The 20,066-nt window shown below is 37.0% G+C and overlaps 1 protein-coding gene across 7 annotated transcripts in view; it reads left to right on the plus strand.

Moving 5' to 3' along the window:
- Positions 1 to 20,066, plus strand: part of ITPR2 (inositol 1,4,5-trisphosphate receptor type 2) — a 421,971-nt gene that overhangs the window by 340,046 nt on the left and 61,859 nt on the right. For 6 of the 7 annotated variants that reach the window (XM_036302046.1, XM_036302048.1, XM_036302047.1 and 3 more), the window contains 4 exons: positions 528 to 703; positions 8,016 to 8,180; positions 11,485 to 11,680; positions 14,284 to 14,376. In XM_036302046.1, coding sequence (XP_036157939.1) covers positions 528 to 703; positions 8,016 to 8,180; positions 11,485 to 11,680; positions 14,284 to 14,376 — 630 coding nt within the window. Of the gene's footprint in view, positions 1 to 527; positions 704 to 4,608; positions 5,486 to 8,015; positions 8,181 to 11,484; positions 11,681 to 14,283; positions 14,377 to 20,066 lie in introns of those variants that run through there. The other variant, XM_036302052.1, reaches the window with a different exon arrangement.

A 20,066-nucleotide genomic window follows, 5' to 3' on the forward strand; every position in this document is an offset into this window, starting at 1 on the left:
GGATACTTCTATCAAAATATTTAGCCTATATAACTCCTGTAGGAGACAAAGATGAAGAACTTTCAGACTTAATAGAAGGGGCATAACTAGTGAGTATGTAAGAGGCCTGCAATTAATCACAAACTTTCTGGAAAGAAATGTAATGAGTCATGTGTTCAAAGACATTTTCTCTACCAGTGGTTCTCAACCTTCTGGCCCTTTAAATACAATTCCTCATGTTGTGACCCAACAATAAAATTATTTTCGTTGCTACTTCATAACTGTAATGTTCCTACTGTTATGAATCGTAATGTAAATATCTGCTATGCAGGATGGTCTTAGGCAACCCCTGTGAAAGGGTCATTTGACCGCCAAAGGGGTCGCGACCCACAAGTTGAGAACTGCTGCTCTAAACACACAGTGGGGTGTTTTGAAAGTGTGTCCCGTGGCTTGACTTGCTATATGTGTTATATGAAATAGCGTGGCAAAGGTTTTAACATTTTCTAGATTTGTTCTTGGTAAAAATAAACTTTTTTCCCATTTCACAGGTACACTTTCTCCGTTGTTCTCAGTTCTTCTATGGATAGCAGTTGCAATCTGCACATCCATGCTGTTTTTCTTCTCCAAGCCTGTGGGTATCCGGCCATTTCTTGTGTCTGTAATGCTCAGATCAATATATACAATAGGTCTTGGGCCCACATTAATACTTCTTGGCGCAGCTAATGTAAGTACTTTGCTTTGTACTGTTATAGATTAATTAAAAGTGTACTAAATATAAAAATTTAACTACATGCTTTAATTCATGTATACACAGTAAAATCTAATTTATTATGAATCCGAATTAACCAGAATTTAATTTGTACATTCCTAATTTTGAGAGAAAGAAAAAAATGACAAGTAAAATTTGATATATTTACGAAGGTAGCCCTTAGGGCATGACCCAGTTCTGCAATCAATTTAATCCAATCCAATTTTATCGCCTTCTTCTTCCCATACCAGCAGCTATTGACAAAAATGACTTTGAGCTACTCTTAACAACCTGATGGCTTCTAAATCATCTAAGAAAGATTAAATTATATTCAGTAGAATTTTAGAACTGAGCACCTTTTATAAAATGACCAAGGAAAAGGGGCTGCTGTATGAGAAAACTATGAAATTGGGCTCTTTTTATGTGAGCAAAACCTATAAACTTGTGAAAGGCATAGATGAGATTCATATTTTTTTTCCACTAAATTTTAAAGTGTTAGAACAAGAAAGCACATTTCAAAACTTAAGTTAGGTAAGTTTAGAGTAAGTAAGCCAAAGTACTATTCCAAATAACGGCAGCTGTACCCAAGAGAAAAGTTTACAGGGATTAGACAACTTTCTGCAAGGGAGCTACGAAGGGATAGTGAGAAAAGGTAAATCATCAGGTTGATGAAAGAACAAACAGCCAGGTAAACAAATATATATTGCTAGTCTGTCTGATGCATACCTGAAGCATTTTTTATATCTTATACTGGGTTTCTAGCAAAATGTCCTATATTCTGATATCAGTATTTAGGCCTTATCTCCCCTACTACATTATATGGTTCTCAAGGATAATAATTAATTATTCAATGTCTGAACATCATTGGTATTTAACAAATATCCCTTAAATAAATTAGCTAATGAGTGAGTGAATGAATGAGGGGAAGGTTATTTTTGTGTTATAGAGTTACACTGCCTTGTACATAAAACACATGGCAAATATTTATTGAAAATGAATAAATTAAATAGCCAAAATTATGAGAATTAGAAAGCTGTGTTAGTATGGCCAATTCTATGTTTCTGGTCCTTAGTATAATTCTTCAAAAATTACATATGGTATATATGATAGCTCCTAGTGAGCTAGAACATTCCATCAACCAAATTGCCAATTATTCCTCAATCACTGTCTGCCGGGAGCTGGTCCATGCTTGCTGTTTCAAGGGACCTGGCATATATGGCATACTGTTCTTAATATGTTTGCGCACCTTCTTGGCACTGTGTTTTAACCAAGGTCTCCTCTCTGAGAAAGTTTGTTTCCCCAGGTAGGGATTTTCCCCTGAAGTTAGGGAGGGAATAAAACCCCTCAACTAAGTGCCAGGCGGGTAATTAATCACTTTAGCTATGAACAATCATGCTTAAGCTACATAATCTTTACTCCCTGGAATGGAGATAAGAAATGCCCTAACCTTTGTAATAGAGATTGATAGGATTGAATCAACTGGTATAAATACAGATGTAACAAGACAGCAAGACACAGAACTTAGAAGAACACAGAACTAAGAAGACAGAACCAAGAAGACAGAACCTACACACAGAACTTAGAAGACAGAACCTACACAGAACCTATAGACAGAAGAACTTCGCTGGAGAGAACATGGCAAAAGATCCTGGACTGAACCTGACTACAGAAATTGGCAAAAGAACCTGACTAGAACCTGGTGACTGAACCTGGCTGGAGAACCTGGACAGAACCTGGCTGGAGAACCTAGCGAGGGAACATGGCTACAGAACCTGGCTGGAGAACCTGGAGAACCTAGCAAGAGAACATGGACTCAGAACTTGGCTGGAGATCCTGAAGCAGAACTTCGCTGGAGATCCAGACCAGAACTTGGCTGGAGATCCTGGCTAGAGATCCTGGCTAGGCTGCTGATCAACTGAACACTGTCTCCGTGTCCATCCTTCTTCGCCGACTCCGTCTACGCCTTTGGGAACCCCTGGACCTGCTGGGGTTGGACCCCAGCAACTGTCAGTAAAAGAGAGTGTACTACACATACAAAGAGATCTATCAGCACAGAATTCTGTAAAGTACTGAATATATTATTCTATAAGTTTCTTGAGGGCAGAGGTTGTCACATTTATAGATATAATCATGCCCTCCTCACTCCCTCACAACTCCATTATTTTTAACCTTAATACCTGGCATTTAAATATCTAAAAAATTATTTACATGAACTGAACTTATACTTTCAGTGCTTTGGAAATAAGCTACTTTTGCATTATTGCCCATCAGGCTAATTAAGGAATCTTCATGGATTTATCTGAATTTTTATAAACATAATTGGTGCGTTCACTTTTTAAATTTTTTTAAATACATTGAAGGGAGACATCTGTAATAGTGTCAACAATACATACATACATACATACATACATAAGTAAATAAATAAATAAATAAAACATTGACTGTTGAACCAAATTACTTGAAGGAGCAAATAATATTTATAAACCGGTAACTGGTCCTCAATAGACATTAATCTAAGAGAGAAAAAACCAAGTTTCATAAAGTGAAATCATAGCCAAGTAGAGTTAGGCCAAAAGTAACAAACATTGATCGGGCCTCTGTTATATAATAGGCACTGAACACACGAAGAGGTAGAGGACGAGGGTCTTGCCTCCCAGAAGCTTCAGGAATAGTGTACAAGATGATAAGGAGGGTGAAGATGAAAGGAATAATTAACAGAAATAATGATTTCACAGCAATAAAGTCCACTGTTTACCAAGCACCTAATATGTGGAATACAATTTAATTGTAAAACGTTGCTCTTGTGATCATAAAAGTGTTGGTAGTTTGGTTCACAGAGTTGTTTATGGACTCCGTGTCTCTCATAGCAAATGCAGAAAGTCCCTTTTTTGGAAGAGGAATCAAGTGGGAGGAAAGAGCTTGGATCTGTGTTCTAAGCTGATAATCTATGTTTTATCAGTTGCTATTTATATTATGTTTCATTTTTATCTTCTTGTTTCTGAAAATTGAAGGTTTGTTTAAATTGCAACCAGTTTCTCTATCTTGTCACAGGAGTCATCTCAGTATTTGAGATGTTTCAAAAGATTCAAATGTTTTTCTCTGTTATAAAGTATATCTTATAAGCCAGTACAGTGTTCTTCCCATTCCCTACATTTTTAGTTACATTTTTAGTCATTGGTTATGGAAATTAACATTTTATTTTTGCAAATATAAATACTCATTTTGTAAATTTGGGGTCACTTAATTTTTTTACACCATTAATATTTTAAATGTCATTTTAATAGGATAATATTTCCAGTCTTATAGTTGTTACATAATGTGTTTAACCATTTCATTAATTTGCATTGTTTCTATTTTAGATATTTTTAATAATAAATAATAATGTAGCAAATACCTGTGAAAGATCTTTGGATATCTTCTAAACACTCGTTATCTACCATGTTTTTTTCCTTTCTAGGAGTGTCTAGAAATGTGTAATTTATTTAATGGCATTTATAAATCATTTCCTTTCTCACAGTTATTTGTAATGTGGAAGTGTTCCCTTATTCTTGGACTTGGTCTCACCATTTTTGCAGAGAGGTAAAGCAAATGGAGTTTAGCAAACAACTCAAACAACTGTCTATTAATGCCCCAGTGTCGAAATTTAATAGTGCCATGCCCTTAGTTTCTTACAGTTTCCTGGGAGGGCTCATAATACTGCTGATCTATGTGTTTATTTAACATAAAGAAATGAAGTTATATATTCTGAATCAAAACTGTCATATTCTCTCTCTCTCTCTCTCTCTCTCTCCCCCTGCACACATGCACATACACACAATCACACACACACTATTTCTCATATATTATGGTCTCTGAATGTTCCTAACTACTTCTAATACCAGTTGCAGAAACAGAAAACTGCTGCAGTGCTGGGAGAAAGCTATTATGTGTCAAGTTTAGTAAAAGAACAAGTTTATACCACCCTTGTTTACTGCACTGTTTGTTGGAAATTTAGAAGATTTCCAGGCTGATTTTCACTACAGGAAAATTTTGCCTTAGACTTTAACCTTAGAACTTTATCCTGCCTAAGATATAATGTCACTGAAATGGTGTTTGATTTAATCAAATCATCTCATTTTTGAAAGTTGATGGAAATATGGTAATATAGTTCAAAACAATAAATTCAGTTTAACTTCCCAATAAATAGTAGAAAGTATTTTTTTTTGACAATAATTTATTCTTAGAATATAGGTCATGTTTTCCCATAGGAACAATGTAAGATGGGGATAGAATTTCTGATCAGGGACATAGAACCAAATAAGACACCAAGGATAATATAAAGGCACCTATACATTTCTGCGATTACATAAAGTAGTAAAATGGAAAGGACATCACAAATAATTCTAGAGCTAAGAGGCACGTTAAGGCTTATTCACAGCGAGGCATTTCATTTTAGAAATGGGTATGCAGTGTCCTATTAAGACCAGGAGGGTTCAGCAAAGTATTTGGTGACAGAGCCAAGGCTGGAACCCAGGCGGCCCAACTTCCCATGCAGGTCTTTCCAGTGTACGGCAGTGTTCACGTCCTGCAAAGGCATATCAGTTGCCTTGCCCAGTTCCCTCAGCCTCGACTTATGGCTGCCCTTGCCATAGAAACAGTGATTGCCTACATAGTGGTGTTGACAAATGAAGGATTAGACAACAGCAAGTATGTCATGACATGAGAAGGGAGACTGTCTCTGCAAGTTCTTCATTCTCTGCATGAAGCTTTCCTAGAAAATGCTTTATAAAAACAGGTATAGATTTTATTTTTAAAATGTACACATTTTAAGGTCATGGTGTGGGGAAAACCAGAGTTCAACTTCTTTCCTACCCAATCATTGATCCTTGCATTTATTTCTCCTTGGTATGAACACTTCAAAAGACAACAATTTCTATGTTTCTGGTCTCTACAGAAAAAGGTGGATGTCACTGCCTTGACCTCACTTCAAGGCTTCGTCTAGAGAGCAGGGATATAGCCATCCATATCTAGCCCTAGGTCAAGACGAAAAAAAAAAAAAAAAGGCAATCTGAAAACATATAAGACAAATCTTTATTTTTTATGCAGAAGTGGCAGAGACCCTTTTTAGTTAGAAAAGAGAAATTTCCTGCTTTTGCATTGAGAACTGAAATGTATTGCTCTTTTGAGAATTTGAATTCATTGCGTTACTTTCCTCAGTGTAAACAGCTTATAAATAAATACTTTTCCTGCATAATTGTTTTATGATTCAGTTTAGGAAAGTAGAGATCAGGAAACTAAATATAAATAATTTGTCTGAAGCATATCATTCATCCTTCTGAAAAGTCAGAATTCTAATTTTTTACTTTATAGAATTTCTTATTTCTGTTTTATATTGATGAACTATAATGGCCTAATCCAGGTAATATAAATGCAAACGACAGTCACTCAAAACAATTGAAAGAGTAAAACACTAAATATCATTACATCACTCAGACATTCTACCTTTCACCATTTTCATGATGTTTATTGTCAGATGCTAAATTTATATCAGCACCTTGTATATAGTTTCTCAGTTTTTATAATACTGACTTCATATAATATTAAACTTGGTCTTGGCTAGTGAATATAAAGACATCTGTTCCACTGTAGCTCTTTTCAATAACGATCTATAAAGATTTGATAAATGAAACACTGCATACTAAAGTAAGACTTCCTATTTGACATTATTCATATTGTTAGCAAGTTAGTGAAAGAATTGATAACATAGATTATTGAGAGGATAATTAAGTAGCAGGGAGGAAATTTAGAAAAGGTTTGAACTTTTTAGTTGCTGTGTTGTTGATTTGATTTGGCTATCTTCACAACATGCAATGATAGCCCATTTCTCATTTTATCTGTATTGATTTCGACTTCAGAAAGTTGAAGGAAAAGGTTTTTCCAACCTCACATATTTCAATTTTGCTTCAAAGTGTTTTGCTCCTTCTTATGTTATAATTCCGTAAGGCAATTTATTTCATATACATTGAAAAAAACCAACAATGTTGTAAAGAGCAACCTTTTCCCCCAAAGTTAGATTTGGACATATAAAGACAAATATGGTGCCAATAGATAACTAAAGAACTCAGAGAACAATTTGGAAGAAGAAATTGAAATTTCAAACTCTGTAATTCTTTCCTTGATGACAAAGAGGCAAAACTAGTTTTCTGGTTTATAAATAATGCAGTGATTCTAGAACCAAATACATGTAGATGGTCCTAAGTTTATGATAATTGTGTTCTTTGGAAATAATCACACAAATCTGTTATTGCCAAAGACTCTCAGTATAAATTTTCCGTATTCTAAAATTATGTCACAAAAGGTAACATCAAACATAGTTTTAATATAAATACTTTGCATGATACCAATCATAATAAACACGCCAACAGTGTTTATTGAATTTACCACCCATAGAGCTTAGAAAATATCTGCACATGTTATATTTATTTTAACCTAGATATATAGGTATATTTATAATTTTTATGTTTTTAAAGTAAGTTAAATGCAAAAATAATTTTTATAGCTTATTTGATTAAAATAATACTCAGTAGAGAAAGTCCAGGGTAAAAAAAGTAATCAAGGACAGATCTCTGGATATTTTCTGAAGACATTTTTCTTTTATAGGTCTAGTATAATAGAAATATTGCATAGGTTACTTTCAGTATGGAAAATATAATGAGTGGTATTTAGAGTCATTGCAACCCAGCTGGTGTGGCCCAATGGTTGAGCATTGACACATGAATCAGGAGATCACAGTTTGATCCTCAGTGGGGGTAATGCAGGAGGCAGACAATCAGTGATTCTTTTTCTCTCCCTTCCTCTCTGAAGTCAATAAAAATGTATATTAAAAATAAAGTAGTCATTGCATTAAGTGCTTCATATGCTTTATGAACTGTTTAATCCTCTCACTAGTTCTATCAGTTGGGAATTCCTTTATTCCAGTTTTTTAGAAGAAACAATCAGGCCTATAGGTGCACAACTCAAGCCATGCCAGCAGTGGTGAGAGCACCAAGATTTTAATTCAGGTCCATGTCAATTGCAGAGCTGGGGCCCTTAATCATGCTCCTCTCTTTTCCTGGAACTGCAAAGGATACCAGTTCTGCCTGTACCATGTTTACATGTAGATTTGTAAGTAGTGCTGAAAAATTACAGAATGAAAAATCATTAAACAAAACCACAGACTTGCGAACAATAGGTTTTGTCAATGACCTGTTATTTATGTGCATTTGGGGATAAATAAGACAGTAAAATCTTTTTTTTCTCCTCCCTTCAGCTTTGTAATAAAATAGTTTTTCTGGTGAGTTTTGTTGGAAACCGTGGCACGTGCACCCGAGGGTACCGAGCAGTCATCCTGGACATGGCCTTTCTCTACCACGTGGCGTATGTCCTGGTTTGCATGCTGGGCCTCTTTGTCCATGAATTCTTCTATAGCTTCCTGGTGAGTACATCTCTGAGTGGACAATTGCTGCTGGGAAAAATGCACAATGCTTCTTCCTTTGATTTTGTTTTTTTAAAGCAGGGCCAGACATTTAGGACAAATTACGTTATTTTTAGAATTTCCTAGGCAAAGCATGAATTGTTATTATTTTTAGTCTTTTTTTTCTCTGAGAAACTACATCTGTGGTGGAATTCTTTCTTTCCTCTCTGAGAAGGAACCAAGGAGTCCATGCTTGACCCAGGTTTCATAGAGCAGGCTGCTTGTGGTTTCAGGCAAATCATATGTCCCTTTACATGTACAGAGTCTCCGATGGAATGTGGGAGAAAAAATGGGGATATGTTTCCTTGGTACTAGAATCATTATACAGTGGGGCCTTGACTTACGAGTGTCCCGACTAACGAGTTTTTTGAGATAGCAGCTGTCTCTCCGCAGATTTTTTTGCATTGAGTTGATAGAGTAATTTGAGTTAACGACGAGCTCCTTAACGAGCTCGGTCTCAGAACGAATTAAACTCGTAAGTCAAGGCCCCACTGTATTGTATTTATAGTGCCAAATATGTGCATCTTTACAGTGACAAATAAGTAAAACGAGGGAGAAAAGTGTCAACCTAGCAAAAAGACAATGCGTTGTTTTAAGAAGTGTCTTACAGTTTCAGATTTAATGTCTTTGTTGTGAAGCTTATCTACATACACTTAATTCATTAAATGGATTTTCAGATTTCTTCCACAGATTTTTTGGTGTGTTTGTGGGTTTTTGTGGAGTTTTTTTTTCCGGCTATCAGTTTTTCTTCATGCATATATGTTTTATGACCATAAACCAGGAGAGGAATCAATATAAATATATGATGTTTTGAAACTTAAAGCACTACCCGGTTAGCATCATGCATAGGAGCAATTTATTTATCTCTCCAGCCCAGAGCTGACATGCAGTGGAGAGCACGTCTCAGTAAAATCACCTGAAAACAAGTTGAAGATCTAAAACCATTACGCTGACCCAGTTTGCTCGCCTCCTGCTTCCCTGTTATGTTATCTAGCACACTCATGTATGAAGACTGAAAAAAAGCTAATTTTCCATTTACTCTCAAGCGCTTGAAAGAGCCACAGTGAAGAGTGGATTTGTCCCATATGTTTAGATTAAAAATTATCTTCCAGATAGTTAATCGGATTATTCACCAATTTAAAGGAAATTTTTTTTTCTGTTTCAGGGATCCAAATGAATTCCCTCTCTGCTTTGATTCACCTGAAAAATTCCATTTAAAAAATCTGCCTGTGATATACAATAAAATTAAATTAAATTTTTAAAAAATCTGCCTGTGACCTACAGGGGTGGGCAAAATAGGGTTATAGTTATTTGTATGGAAAATAATACAATAATTAATAAATAATCATACAAGAATAAACTCTGTTTTTCTTACTCACAACTATAAACCTACTTTTGCCCTACCCTGTATGAAGTCCTAAGATACCTAGCACTTTAACCTGACTGTGATATGTGCATCCTCCTTCTGGTCTATAAAATGAGTAGGGGTAGTATCGGAGACTAGTATTACCAAGATCTATTAAAAAGATAATGTGAAATGAGGCATGTAAATATTTGTTTTCCAAGTAAAGGTATTTGACAAAATAAAGTTGTATTTGAATGATTATATGAGTTATTAAGAGTAATGTTACATTAATTTATGTTACTTAACCTTATTTTTTAGTTTTATTTCCTCTTGGCTTTTATCTTTCAAATCTTACAATAGGGATGCTAATTTGTTTTCATTGGATTGGTTATAGAAAGGAGATAGTCCGTTTTGATGTTTATAGTACTAGAAGGAAATTGTACTGGACATAATAACAAAATGGAATTTAAACATTTTAAAAATATTTTAATATTTTAAAATTATATGTATATGCATTCCTGGTTTTCTCCACAATGTCAATCGTTTATTCAAAATAATAAAAACCACACTCTAGATTTTCCTTTTAGAAATAAACAGAAAGAACCATCAACCTGACCAATGTCAACACATTTTGCATTCTCAAGATTCTGACTCCATGAGGACAGGATGGGGCCCAGGGACATGCAGTTTTTGCAAGCATCCTATGGGCTTCTGGAAGCTCTATACTTCCAGAAACTATCCAGAAGTGACCCAGAGCCCTTTGTCAGACCTTTTCTTTCAGTCACTATTGAAATAAACTTAAGAAAAACCTCCTTATGTCAAGTAAATAAGTTCACGCCAGAGCGCCGCTAATTTGGAAGTTGGATTAATTATTTGTCTGTTCTGAAGAATGTTGACTTCATTTCCAGAGTTTGCTGTTCCCTCCAGAAGATAAATAGCAGAATAGTTAAACCTTTTTTTAATTTTTTACCATTATAAAATAACAGTTTCTAAGGTGAGCAAACAAGTTAATAACTTTACAGCAATTATGTGTAAGGGTACAATTAGGTTGGAAAGTGACTGTATAACCTTCAGTGCTCAGGAAAGTGGGGTACAAGGCCCTGCTGTCTCTGAGAGGATGCAGGACACGGATAATTGATCCTTTCAACCAGTTTAGACTTTCTAATCACTGCTCACAGGTAGCAGAAGACAAACCTGTATTATTCCACTTTTTAAAATATTCTTTCCTTTCTAAACAGGTATTTATGCATTTTTTAAGTGAATGTTAAATTGTGTATTATATCTTTGTTTATACTTCTGTTTCCAAAAGTATATACTAAAGTAATATGTTTTATCCTCAGTATATGCCTTTATTAAGGAAAGATGTTAGCATTTCTCAACTATTTTAAAATTTCATATCTATTTCTATTGAAACAGGCTCATAAAATTGTTCCCATAATTTCACCTCTAATCACTTGATTAAACAATACATTTCATGAGCCTATCCATTATTCATCACTTAGGTGAACCTAACTCAGCATTCTCACTTTAGTCATTTCACATAATCTAGAAGCAACTGCAGAATGTCAGTAAGAGTAAAAATAAGGAATAAGAAGCTAAGTTGGTTAAGTATAATACTATAATTTTTCTAAATTCAAATGTGAAACTATGCTATTTCATGTCTTACACAACTGAAATTATGTTGGTTACAAAACCAACAGGTGCACAATATATGTTGTGTTAGGGTTCTTTTTATTAAAAAACAGTTCATTAGTACATTTCAGCTGGACAGCAATATATATTTTCGTTCATTTTTAAGTCATTTAGGTTGTAATTTTTTCATAGATAAACTAAAATGGTTTGCATTTGTATTTGTAATGACCTTTATACTTATTCATCTTTTACTCTTTTGCATGTTTGTGAATTTTTTTTTTTTTTTAGCTTTTTGATTTGGTGTACAGAGAAGAGACCCTGCTCAATGTCATAAAAAGTGTCACCCGCAATGGCCGCTCCATTATTCTAACGGCAGTCCTCGCTCTCATCCTGGTCTACCTGTTTTCCATTATTGGGTTTCTTTTTCTGAAGGATGACTTCACTATGGAAGTGGATAGGCTGAAAAACAGAACTCCCATTACAGGTATTGCTATTACCACTGAATGAGCTTTCTCCGATGGCAGGTATGATTTGTAGGGAGCTTGTTAAGAGGATTACAGATAAACACTAATGGAGGAAATGTTTTCTTTCACTCCTTTGAAAACATGCCTCGTTCACTAAGAGCTCACGACTGTGAAATACTTGTAGGCTGTATATTAGCTGCCAATGTGTAGAGGAGTATCCCAGACCAGCAACATTATCTAAGCCCACTATCAGTAAGGAAGTTTCCATGATGACTCTAATCCTGAAGACAGTCAACAACTTCAGTGAAGGATAATCACTTTGGGATGTTTTTCTTCCCCTTTTCCCTTCTCTCCCAAGAGCATATAGCATCATTTATAACCTATATAATAAAGAGCTAATATGCTAATTAGACCAAACAGCAGAACGACCGTCAGGACAAAACTGGGGCTGTAATGGCCAAGCCCCTTGCATGAATTTCGTGCATCGGGCCTCTAGTTATTCTATATGTGTTTGCTCACAGTACATCATATTGTACTTAACTAATTGAAAATGATAAATGTTTTGACCTGAAACCATCCTAGAATAAGAAATTTGGGATAGAAAAAATACTCAAAATATTGTCATTAAGGAGCTCAATCCATCAGTATGTGGCCATCAGAATTACTGTATAGTATTTATTTTTATTGGCTAACCGGTTAGACATTATTTATTTATGCTCACTGTGATTCTTGTGAGGGCTTATTCTTCCTATATTATTTTGAATTTTTACTTATTCTTTCTAAAGATTTCTTTTTACCACTTTCCTACCTTTTGTTGTATTGGTTAAATTTCTTTGTTACTTTTTTTCCTCCTCTTCTAATTTGCTGAATAGAAATCATAGTTCTGCACTTTGCTGTTAGCTTCTGTGGGTGATTCTCATGTTTATGGGTTGTAGGGAATGGAAACCACAAAATTACTCACTCTCTCCTCAAGCTATTAAATTTAAAGGTATGATTTAATTAGTGTGCCTTATAAGCCAAACTCTTTCTTGACTTTAAACATTTGTTAATTATTAAACTAATGATATTTGGTAGTATCTTTCTTAGAATATGGGGAAATTAAATGACATTTAAATCTTTTATTAAGTCTAAGTGATTAAAACACAAAATAGAAAGATCATAGATTGAAAGTTATTAAACTTGAGACTGAATTTCATACCTAAATTTTAGTCTTGATTAACAGGAACATGAAATATTTTATGTTACTGTGTTTCTTGTTTCTTAAATGTTACTTTTTCCAGAGTTTTTTGCAGGTGAAAATAATTGAAAAAAAAGCTCAGCTATGTAAATGCTCCCCCAACTCCCTTTTACTAAACTATCTGTCAATTATAAACTACTTATTCTCCAAGTTCTTCAAGTTTTAATTATTTGCAAGGCATGATCACATTGAGTTATTCAGTGCAGGGTGAGTCTGAAGTCGAAGCATCATAATTCCTGAATTCAAATATATCCAATAGCTATAGTTTTATGAATCTGTATTACTTATAAAGGAAATTAGTGTCATATTATGAAAATATGTTCCTTAGAAATAAAAAGATATCTTTTTTTCTTTTTAGCTTATAATATAGGTAACACTAGACCTAAAATGTCAAGATCTCTACTAAAAGTACTTATGAATATTTATATAAAAAGCTGTTAAATAAGAGAAAGCGTTAAATACTAAGAATCTAGCATATGAGAACAGCGAACAAAGTTGAACTCTTGATTCTTCATAGACTGAGATTTTTGTTTCATAGATTGAGAGTGAATGTGATACCAGGCCCTGGGAAAAATAGCCTTATTTTCATAATACTTTTAGTTTACTTCAATGCCATATATTGTATCTATTGATACAGGGCATAAAGCTTATTCTTTCTGGTATGGAACACTCTTTACCCACAAGGTTGAGGGTAATTATTGAGGAAAACACACCCCGGTAACACGTGAAATTTGAAGTGCATAAGTATGCAGTTCCTTGGTTAGTGTGAAGTCATAAGCAGAAAGCCAGGAGATGGGAGCCAAGAGGGGGGAGGTTGAGAGTGCTAGAGTGGAATGGTACAAAGGAGAGTGGGGGATGGAGAATTTGCACGTGGCATTGGGAATTTAGGAGAATGCAGAGCATGCCCCTGGGAACAGTGCGATCTGTGGTTTGATAGATGAAGGAGAAGGAGCCTCCACTTAACAGCATGCAAGGGGATCCATGTCTTAGAAAAGCCCGAGGAGTTAGAGGGAACGTTCTTTTGACAAGCAGAGGTGACGGCGTCTCTCACACATGTCCCTTCTCACCCTCATTTCCTCTGATCCAGAATACTGCAGGGACCTCTTACGTGGATTCCTTACCTCCTCCTCCACTCTGCCTGCCCCAGTCATTCATTCTGACCATACCTCTGATTCTGTCTCTTATTAGTTCAAATGCCTTTCTGAGATTGGTGCTGGCTGTGGGATGCTCAGTTTAAAAACACCAACCTGGAAGCCCGGGTCATTCTGTTGTCATGTCTGGGTCTTTGCTGGTCTCCGTCCCTTTTGTCACACAAATTGTACCTGGAATTGCCCGTACCCCGCTACCTGCATACTTATCTCTATACCATATTCTTCTTTTTCTCAGGAAGTAACGACATTCCTACTATGACTTTAACTTCCATGATGGGAACATGTGACAAGGGAAACTGCTCACCCACGATACCAGCTTCAAATACAGGTCTGTAAAAATGACTCCAGAGCAGTATGAACTTGTTACATCTGCACTTACGTTTATTTGATAGAGTTGCTCTAGGAATTTCATGGTGGTTTGAAATAGAAAAATGGAGGCTGAAAGAACCAAGAAGTTTCAAACTAGAGAAAGGATTTACAAATCTGCCACTTTATATCCCCACCCTGTTCCTTCTATTATTTCTATTCATGAGAATTTATCAAACTTACCCTGTCATACACGCTGTTAAAAATTCTACTACCATATTGCAAACCCATACCACACTAAGCAAAACCCTTTTAACCGTATCGCCTTTAACAAAGAATCTGGAAATGCATGGGCTTAGAATTCCGAAGTCTTGGTTATAACCCTGATCTTTCCACTTTCTAGCTGTCTGTCTTAGAAGACACGTTATGCAAATTCCCTGGACTTTGTTCAGAAGGCTTGGCCAGAGACCGAAGGAGGGAGGAAGAGACAGAGAGAATATGATATTTCCCCTGCTTCCAAAGGAGCAAATGGAACCATGCATATAAAAATCATTTTTTAAACTCTGATTGTTCTCAATAGTTTGGAAACTATGGCATATGTGAAATTTAATGAGCTGTAGAAGGAATTAGTGATCTGCTTCCAGAAGCAGCAACAATTTAGAGAGTATATGTCTTAAGAGTTTTATATATGTACTAGAGGCCTGGTGCACGAAATTCATGTATGGGTAGGGTCCCTAGGCCTGGCTGGCGATCAGGGCCGATCTGTGGGGCGACCAGTGGGGCGATCGGGGGAGGGGGGTGGGTGCTGGCACCCGCCTTGGCTGGCCTGGGGGCTGGGGGCAGCTCCTGTGTTGAGCATCTGCCCCCTGGTAGTCAGTGCGCATCATAGCAACTGGTCATTCTACAGTTCGGTCGATTTGCATATTAGGCTTTTATTACATAGGATGTGTGTGTATGTGTGTATATATACATATATGTGTGTGTGTGTGTGTGTGTGTGTGTGTGTGTGTGTGTAATGGATTTAATCTACATTATGCTAATGAAGGACAACATTGGACTCAGGGAAGATGCAGGAAGGAAGAGTTAAGCACAGTGTAAGGATGGGTTTCCCCTCTTCCGTTTGGGAGCACATTGTCTGATTATAAATGATGTGCCTTCATTCCTGAGTTGGCTTTTCCTTGAGATGTTGGTTGAAGAATGGAGAGTCCCTTCTACTGACTTAATGTTTAGTGCTTTATAACCTAAATGGAGGAAAAAACACAGGAATACATTTATTCCAATGTCCCAGCCGCTATAGGCACTGTGAGCAGTAGTCACCAAGAACTTTTTCTTCCCCTACCTCCTGGGAACCCAGTCAAAGCTTCCAAACAATTAACCGGCTCATTCTCTGTTCGCCTAGCTTACTGTGCTCTGTAGTTTCAAAAGTCCTGTTGCACGCATCCTCCAGTTTCCCCTTCAGTTTCTTCAGCCTTCTTCACATATTGCAGGACTGACTCTTGGTGTAACATTCCAGGGGGGATAAGTTGAGGGGTGGTATCTTATTCTGGATAGTGGGATTTGCAATCCCACCATACTCTTGACCCCGTATGTGGCTTATTCTTGGCTAAAATGCCATTCTTCACATAAATGCCTCCTATCCTGTACTTATATGATTGGGAGTTTGGGAATTTCAAGTGTGAAAGCATGCATTTATTTCTATTTATTTCTGTCAACCTGTAATCCAAGGGCCATTCCATTTTGTCCTGTAAATAGATGAGGAGTTTTCTGACCAGCTGCTCTCTAGGTTTTAGGTCCCTCCCAGTTCTAAGGTGCCACACATGGTGCAGCTGGTCAGGAAACTCATCTATTCGATTCTGTTAAGTACTGTACTCTCTCTCTCATGTCATCCTCAAGTTTGATCAGCTCTAGAACAGGGATTGGCAAACTGTGGCCCATGAGGAAATCTGACTTGTCATCTTGGGCTAAAAATGGTTGTAAACATTATTTTAAGGTTTTTTTTTTTTTTTTAAAGAAAAATATTCAGTGGAAACTGTACATGACCCACAAAGCCAATTTGTCATTTGGCTCTTTATAGAAAAAAAAATCGCCAACCTCTGCTCTAAAAGATTGTTATTAAAGGTGCTAGAAATGCTGCGTAGGACAGTGCTAGGGACAGAGTTCTTTAGCTTGCTTCTAGAAACATGCCTTCACATTGAAATAGTCACCTTTAGCACAATTCTTTAGCCACATAGAAATTTGTCTTAAATAGACTATCATTTAGCCCATGTTTCTCCATCTTAAAAAAAAATTATTAAGCTCCTTCTTAAAGCCTCCTTGCCAAAGCCCAGATACATAATGTCTCCCACATCCCCAATTTGAGGTTAGTCTGAATGCACGCTGGCCTTTCTTGATCTCAACTCCTTCCCACACTATCACTTTAATGATTCACTTTGGTGTGTTATCTTGGGGACCAACATCAAGTTCATCTGTGAGCAGCTTGCAGAACCTGTCAACAATCTCAAATTTAGGTCTGCAGATGCCTCTGTGCTCTTATCATTATCCATGCTTTTTAAAAAATCACAGAGAGGGATTTTGAAAACTTGGACATGGTTTCAGTAGTTGGGTAAAATTAAATCCCATATAGTAAAAGCCTAATATGCTAAATGTCTGGTTGTCTGGTCATCCATTCAACCAATCAAACGTAATATGCTAATGATATCATAAGGCTGCTCAATCGCTCGCTATGACGTGCACTGACTACCAGGGGGCAGATGCTCCAACTGGTAGGTTAACTTGCTGCTGGGGTCCGGCTGATCGGGACTGAGATGGGCTGGACATGCTCTGGAACACTCCCGCGGTCCCCCCTGAGCTGGCCAACCTCCTGTGTCCCTCCCTGGCCCTGATTGTGCACCAGTGGGGTCCCTCAGCCTGGCCTGTGCCTTCTTGCAATCAAAGACCCCTTGAGGGATGTCGGAGAGCCGGTTTCAGCCCAATCCCACAGGCCAGGCTGAGGGACACCACTGGTGCATGAATTCGTGCACCAGGCCTCTAGTAGCTAGATAAAATTAAATAGTTCAGGATTTTTAGGGCACCTTGAATATCAATTATTGTCACCAGTACATGTCTTCTTTTCTATTCAACATTCTTTCTCCTTAACAGAATATGAAAAATAACATTTTTACAATTTAGTTTCTTGTTAGCACAAATATTTTAATAACATGGTTCCAACATATATAGTAACCCTGTTCTTGCATTGTTCTTGTATATCTGAATATTACTTTTAAATTACTTCCTTTATCTTAAAGGAAATATACTTTATGGTTTGATTTTTAAGAACAGAATATTACTTTGCCAGTGAACCAACAACAAAGCTAGTGTTCCTCCCACCAGTCCAGAACGACGGCTGGCCCACGGGCCTTGCACAGCCAGACCCGTTAAGCTAGTGATGCTCATCCCAGCATGGGAGCCGGAAGCTCCTGAGGCACCGTGAGGTAACTGCTCCTGGAGGGATGTCTTCCAGGTCAGACGGTGTAAGCATATCCCAGGTCCTGGCTGCCCAGCTCTTGCAATTCTGCAGAATTTAGGCTTTCTGCAATTCCCCAGGCACTGTTATTGATGCTCCTCTAGGCATTCTTTGGTAATTGTTTCATATGCTATAACCAATGGAGATATTTTAATCTTAACTTTGAAAAAAATGAAGTGAATATTTTTGTAAAACAGGAAATTAGTTGTCTACTCAGTACATTATTTGACGATGGTAATAGTAATAATTTTTAAAACCTTGTATATTCATTCATATATCAATATTTGTTGAGCCTGTACTATTGGCCAGCCAACATGCTTGGTATTACACTGTTGAGTAAACAAACATAAATCCTGACCCTTAATGGAACTTATAAAATAGTGGAGGAAGCATAAAAAGTTATAAATTATGGTGAGTCCTGTAGGCGGTACTATGCGGGGTAGTCAGAAGAAAGCCTGGCAGTAGGAAGATCAAATAAAAAGGCATTCCTGAGGAGGAATTATTTAAACCGAAACTTGAATTGAGAAGGAGCCAGTCGGGCCAAGAGGAAGGAGAAGTGCATTTTGGTCCCAGAAATGCATGAGTCTAGTTCAAGGATAGATGGATGTGACTAATTATCCTCACGTTATAGGTACAAACACTGAAGGACCTTATGTAAGGTCACATGGCTAGTAAGTCAATCTAGATCTCTGACCCCAAAGCCTGAACTCCAGCCTTCTCAGTTTTATTTCCTCTTAATTACTAAAGGATTAATCTCTATAAATTATTTTTTTTCCTAACCCAAATTTAGAGATTGTTAAAATTCTGCCTATCGTGTTTTCTTTCAAAGAATGCTTAGATAGATTGTCTTTATGCATACCGTGTTCTAAAAGCAGTTTCTTAAATATTCTTTCTTATGTGTTTATCAGCTGGGATTAATTCCCTTCCCACCCCTGCCTTGGGGATATTTAGAAATGTCTCCAGACATGTTTAGTTGTTGGAACTCTGGGAGGAATGCAAGTAGCATTCAGTGGGTAGAGGCCAGGGATGCTGCTAACCATCCCACCGCACACAGGACAGCCCCACCACAAAGGTTTATCCAGCACAAAATGTCAGCAGTGTTGAGGTTGACAAACTGTATCCTTTACAAAGTCTATTTGGATATTAGTTTGTAACTCTGAACACAAATGTGTAAAAGGCTTCCTATAAAAACCTCTTCAACCTCTTACTCACCTAAAATATTACACAAAGAACATATCTTCTCTTTTATCTGTGGACTGATGGGGACAGCCCTTCCAGGTGTGTTGTTCAAGGAGCAAAGTCGTCTTTTTTCCTTTCTCTTTTTTTAAGGCTCCACCTGAGATGGGAATGGTGGGGAGAGGCAGAATGGTATGATTTTTCAGGGAAAAAAAAAAACCAGAGTAGGGGGGAAAGGATAGTGGAGGAATTTCAGCACCAGAGGTGTGAGAGAGAGAGACCTTGTTGAGAGAGATGGTGGCAATAGCCTTTCACAGTCAGGGATCATTCCTAAGTCAGTATGAAGAACTACAGGAATGCCTGTGTCGATCTACTCTTTCTTCTGAGCCCTTTTTGCATTTAATATGGTGAGTGCTAAACGTCATCTGATTGAAAATTCCAAACTCCATGGAGTAAGTCTTCTAGCCCTTGCCCCCTTTAAATTTTGGCCACATGTGTTTAACTGCGAAAGTAGCGCGAAAGCTAGAACCTGGTGTTTGCTGGGCAGCATGTGTCGCTTGGATTTAAAAATAACTTTTCTATGTCTAAGACCAGGATTATGTTTTAATTTGCAAACCCTAGTGTGCATTTGTGATGGGCTTGGCTTTTCCCTCGTGGACAGCAGGACCCCATTACAAAGGCCCAGACACACACAGCAGCATAATAACAAGCCTCGTGGCGACTGGGAGGCTGCAGCCGAGGACGGTCCAGCCGATGCTGGTGGGTCATTGTCCCAGCAGCAGCATGGTACCTGGCAACCAACTATGGCTGGAAAGAAAGAATTTTTATTTCATTTATTGAAGACCTCCCTGACTTCCTATAAAATATTCACTTAAAAATAAACCAAAAAAAAAAAAAAAAAGGATTTTCTAGAAAAGTAAGGCCTTTTTGAGATAATTTACAAAATACAAAATACAGTCACAGTTCTTTTCTAAGTAAAAATCATTTGAATATATAGAAAAGGGAGTTCACAGATGGCTAACATTTAGAAGTAA

Source organism: Myotis myotis, unplaced genomic scaffold (genome assembly GCF_014108235.1).
Source record: "Myotis myotis isolate mMyoMyo1 unplaced genomic scaffold, mMyoMyo1.p scaffold_m19_p_3, whole genome shotgun sequence".
NCBI lineage: Eukaryota > Metazoa > Chordata > Mammalia > Chiroptera > Vespertilionidae > Myotis > Myotis myotis.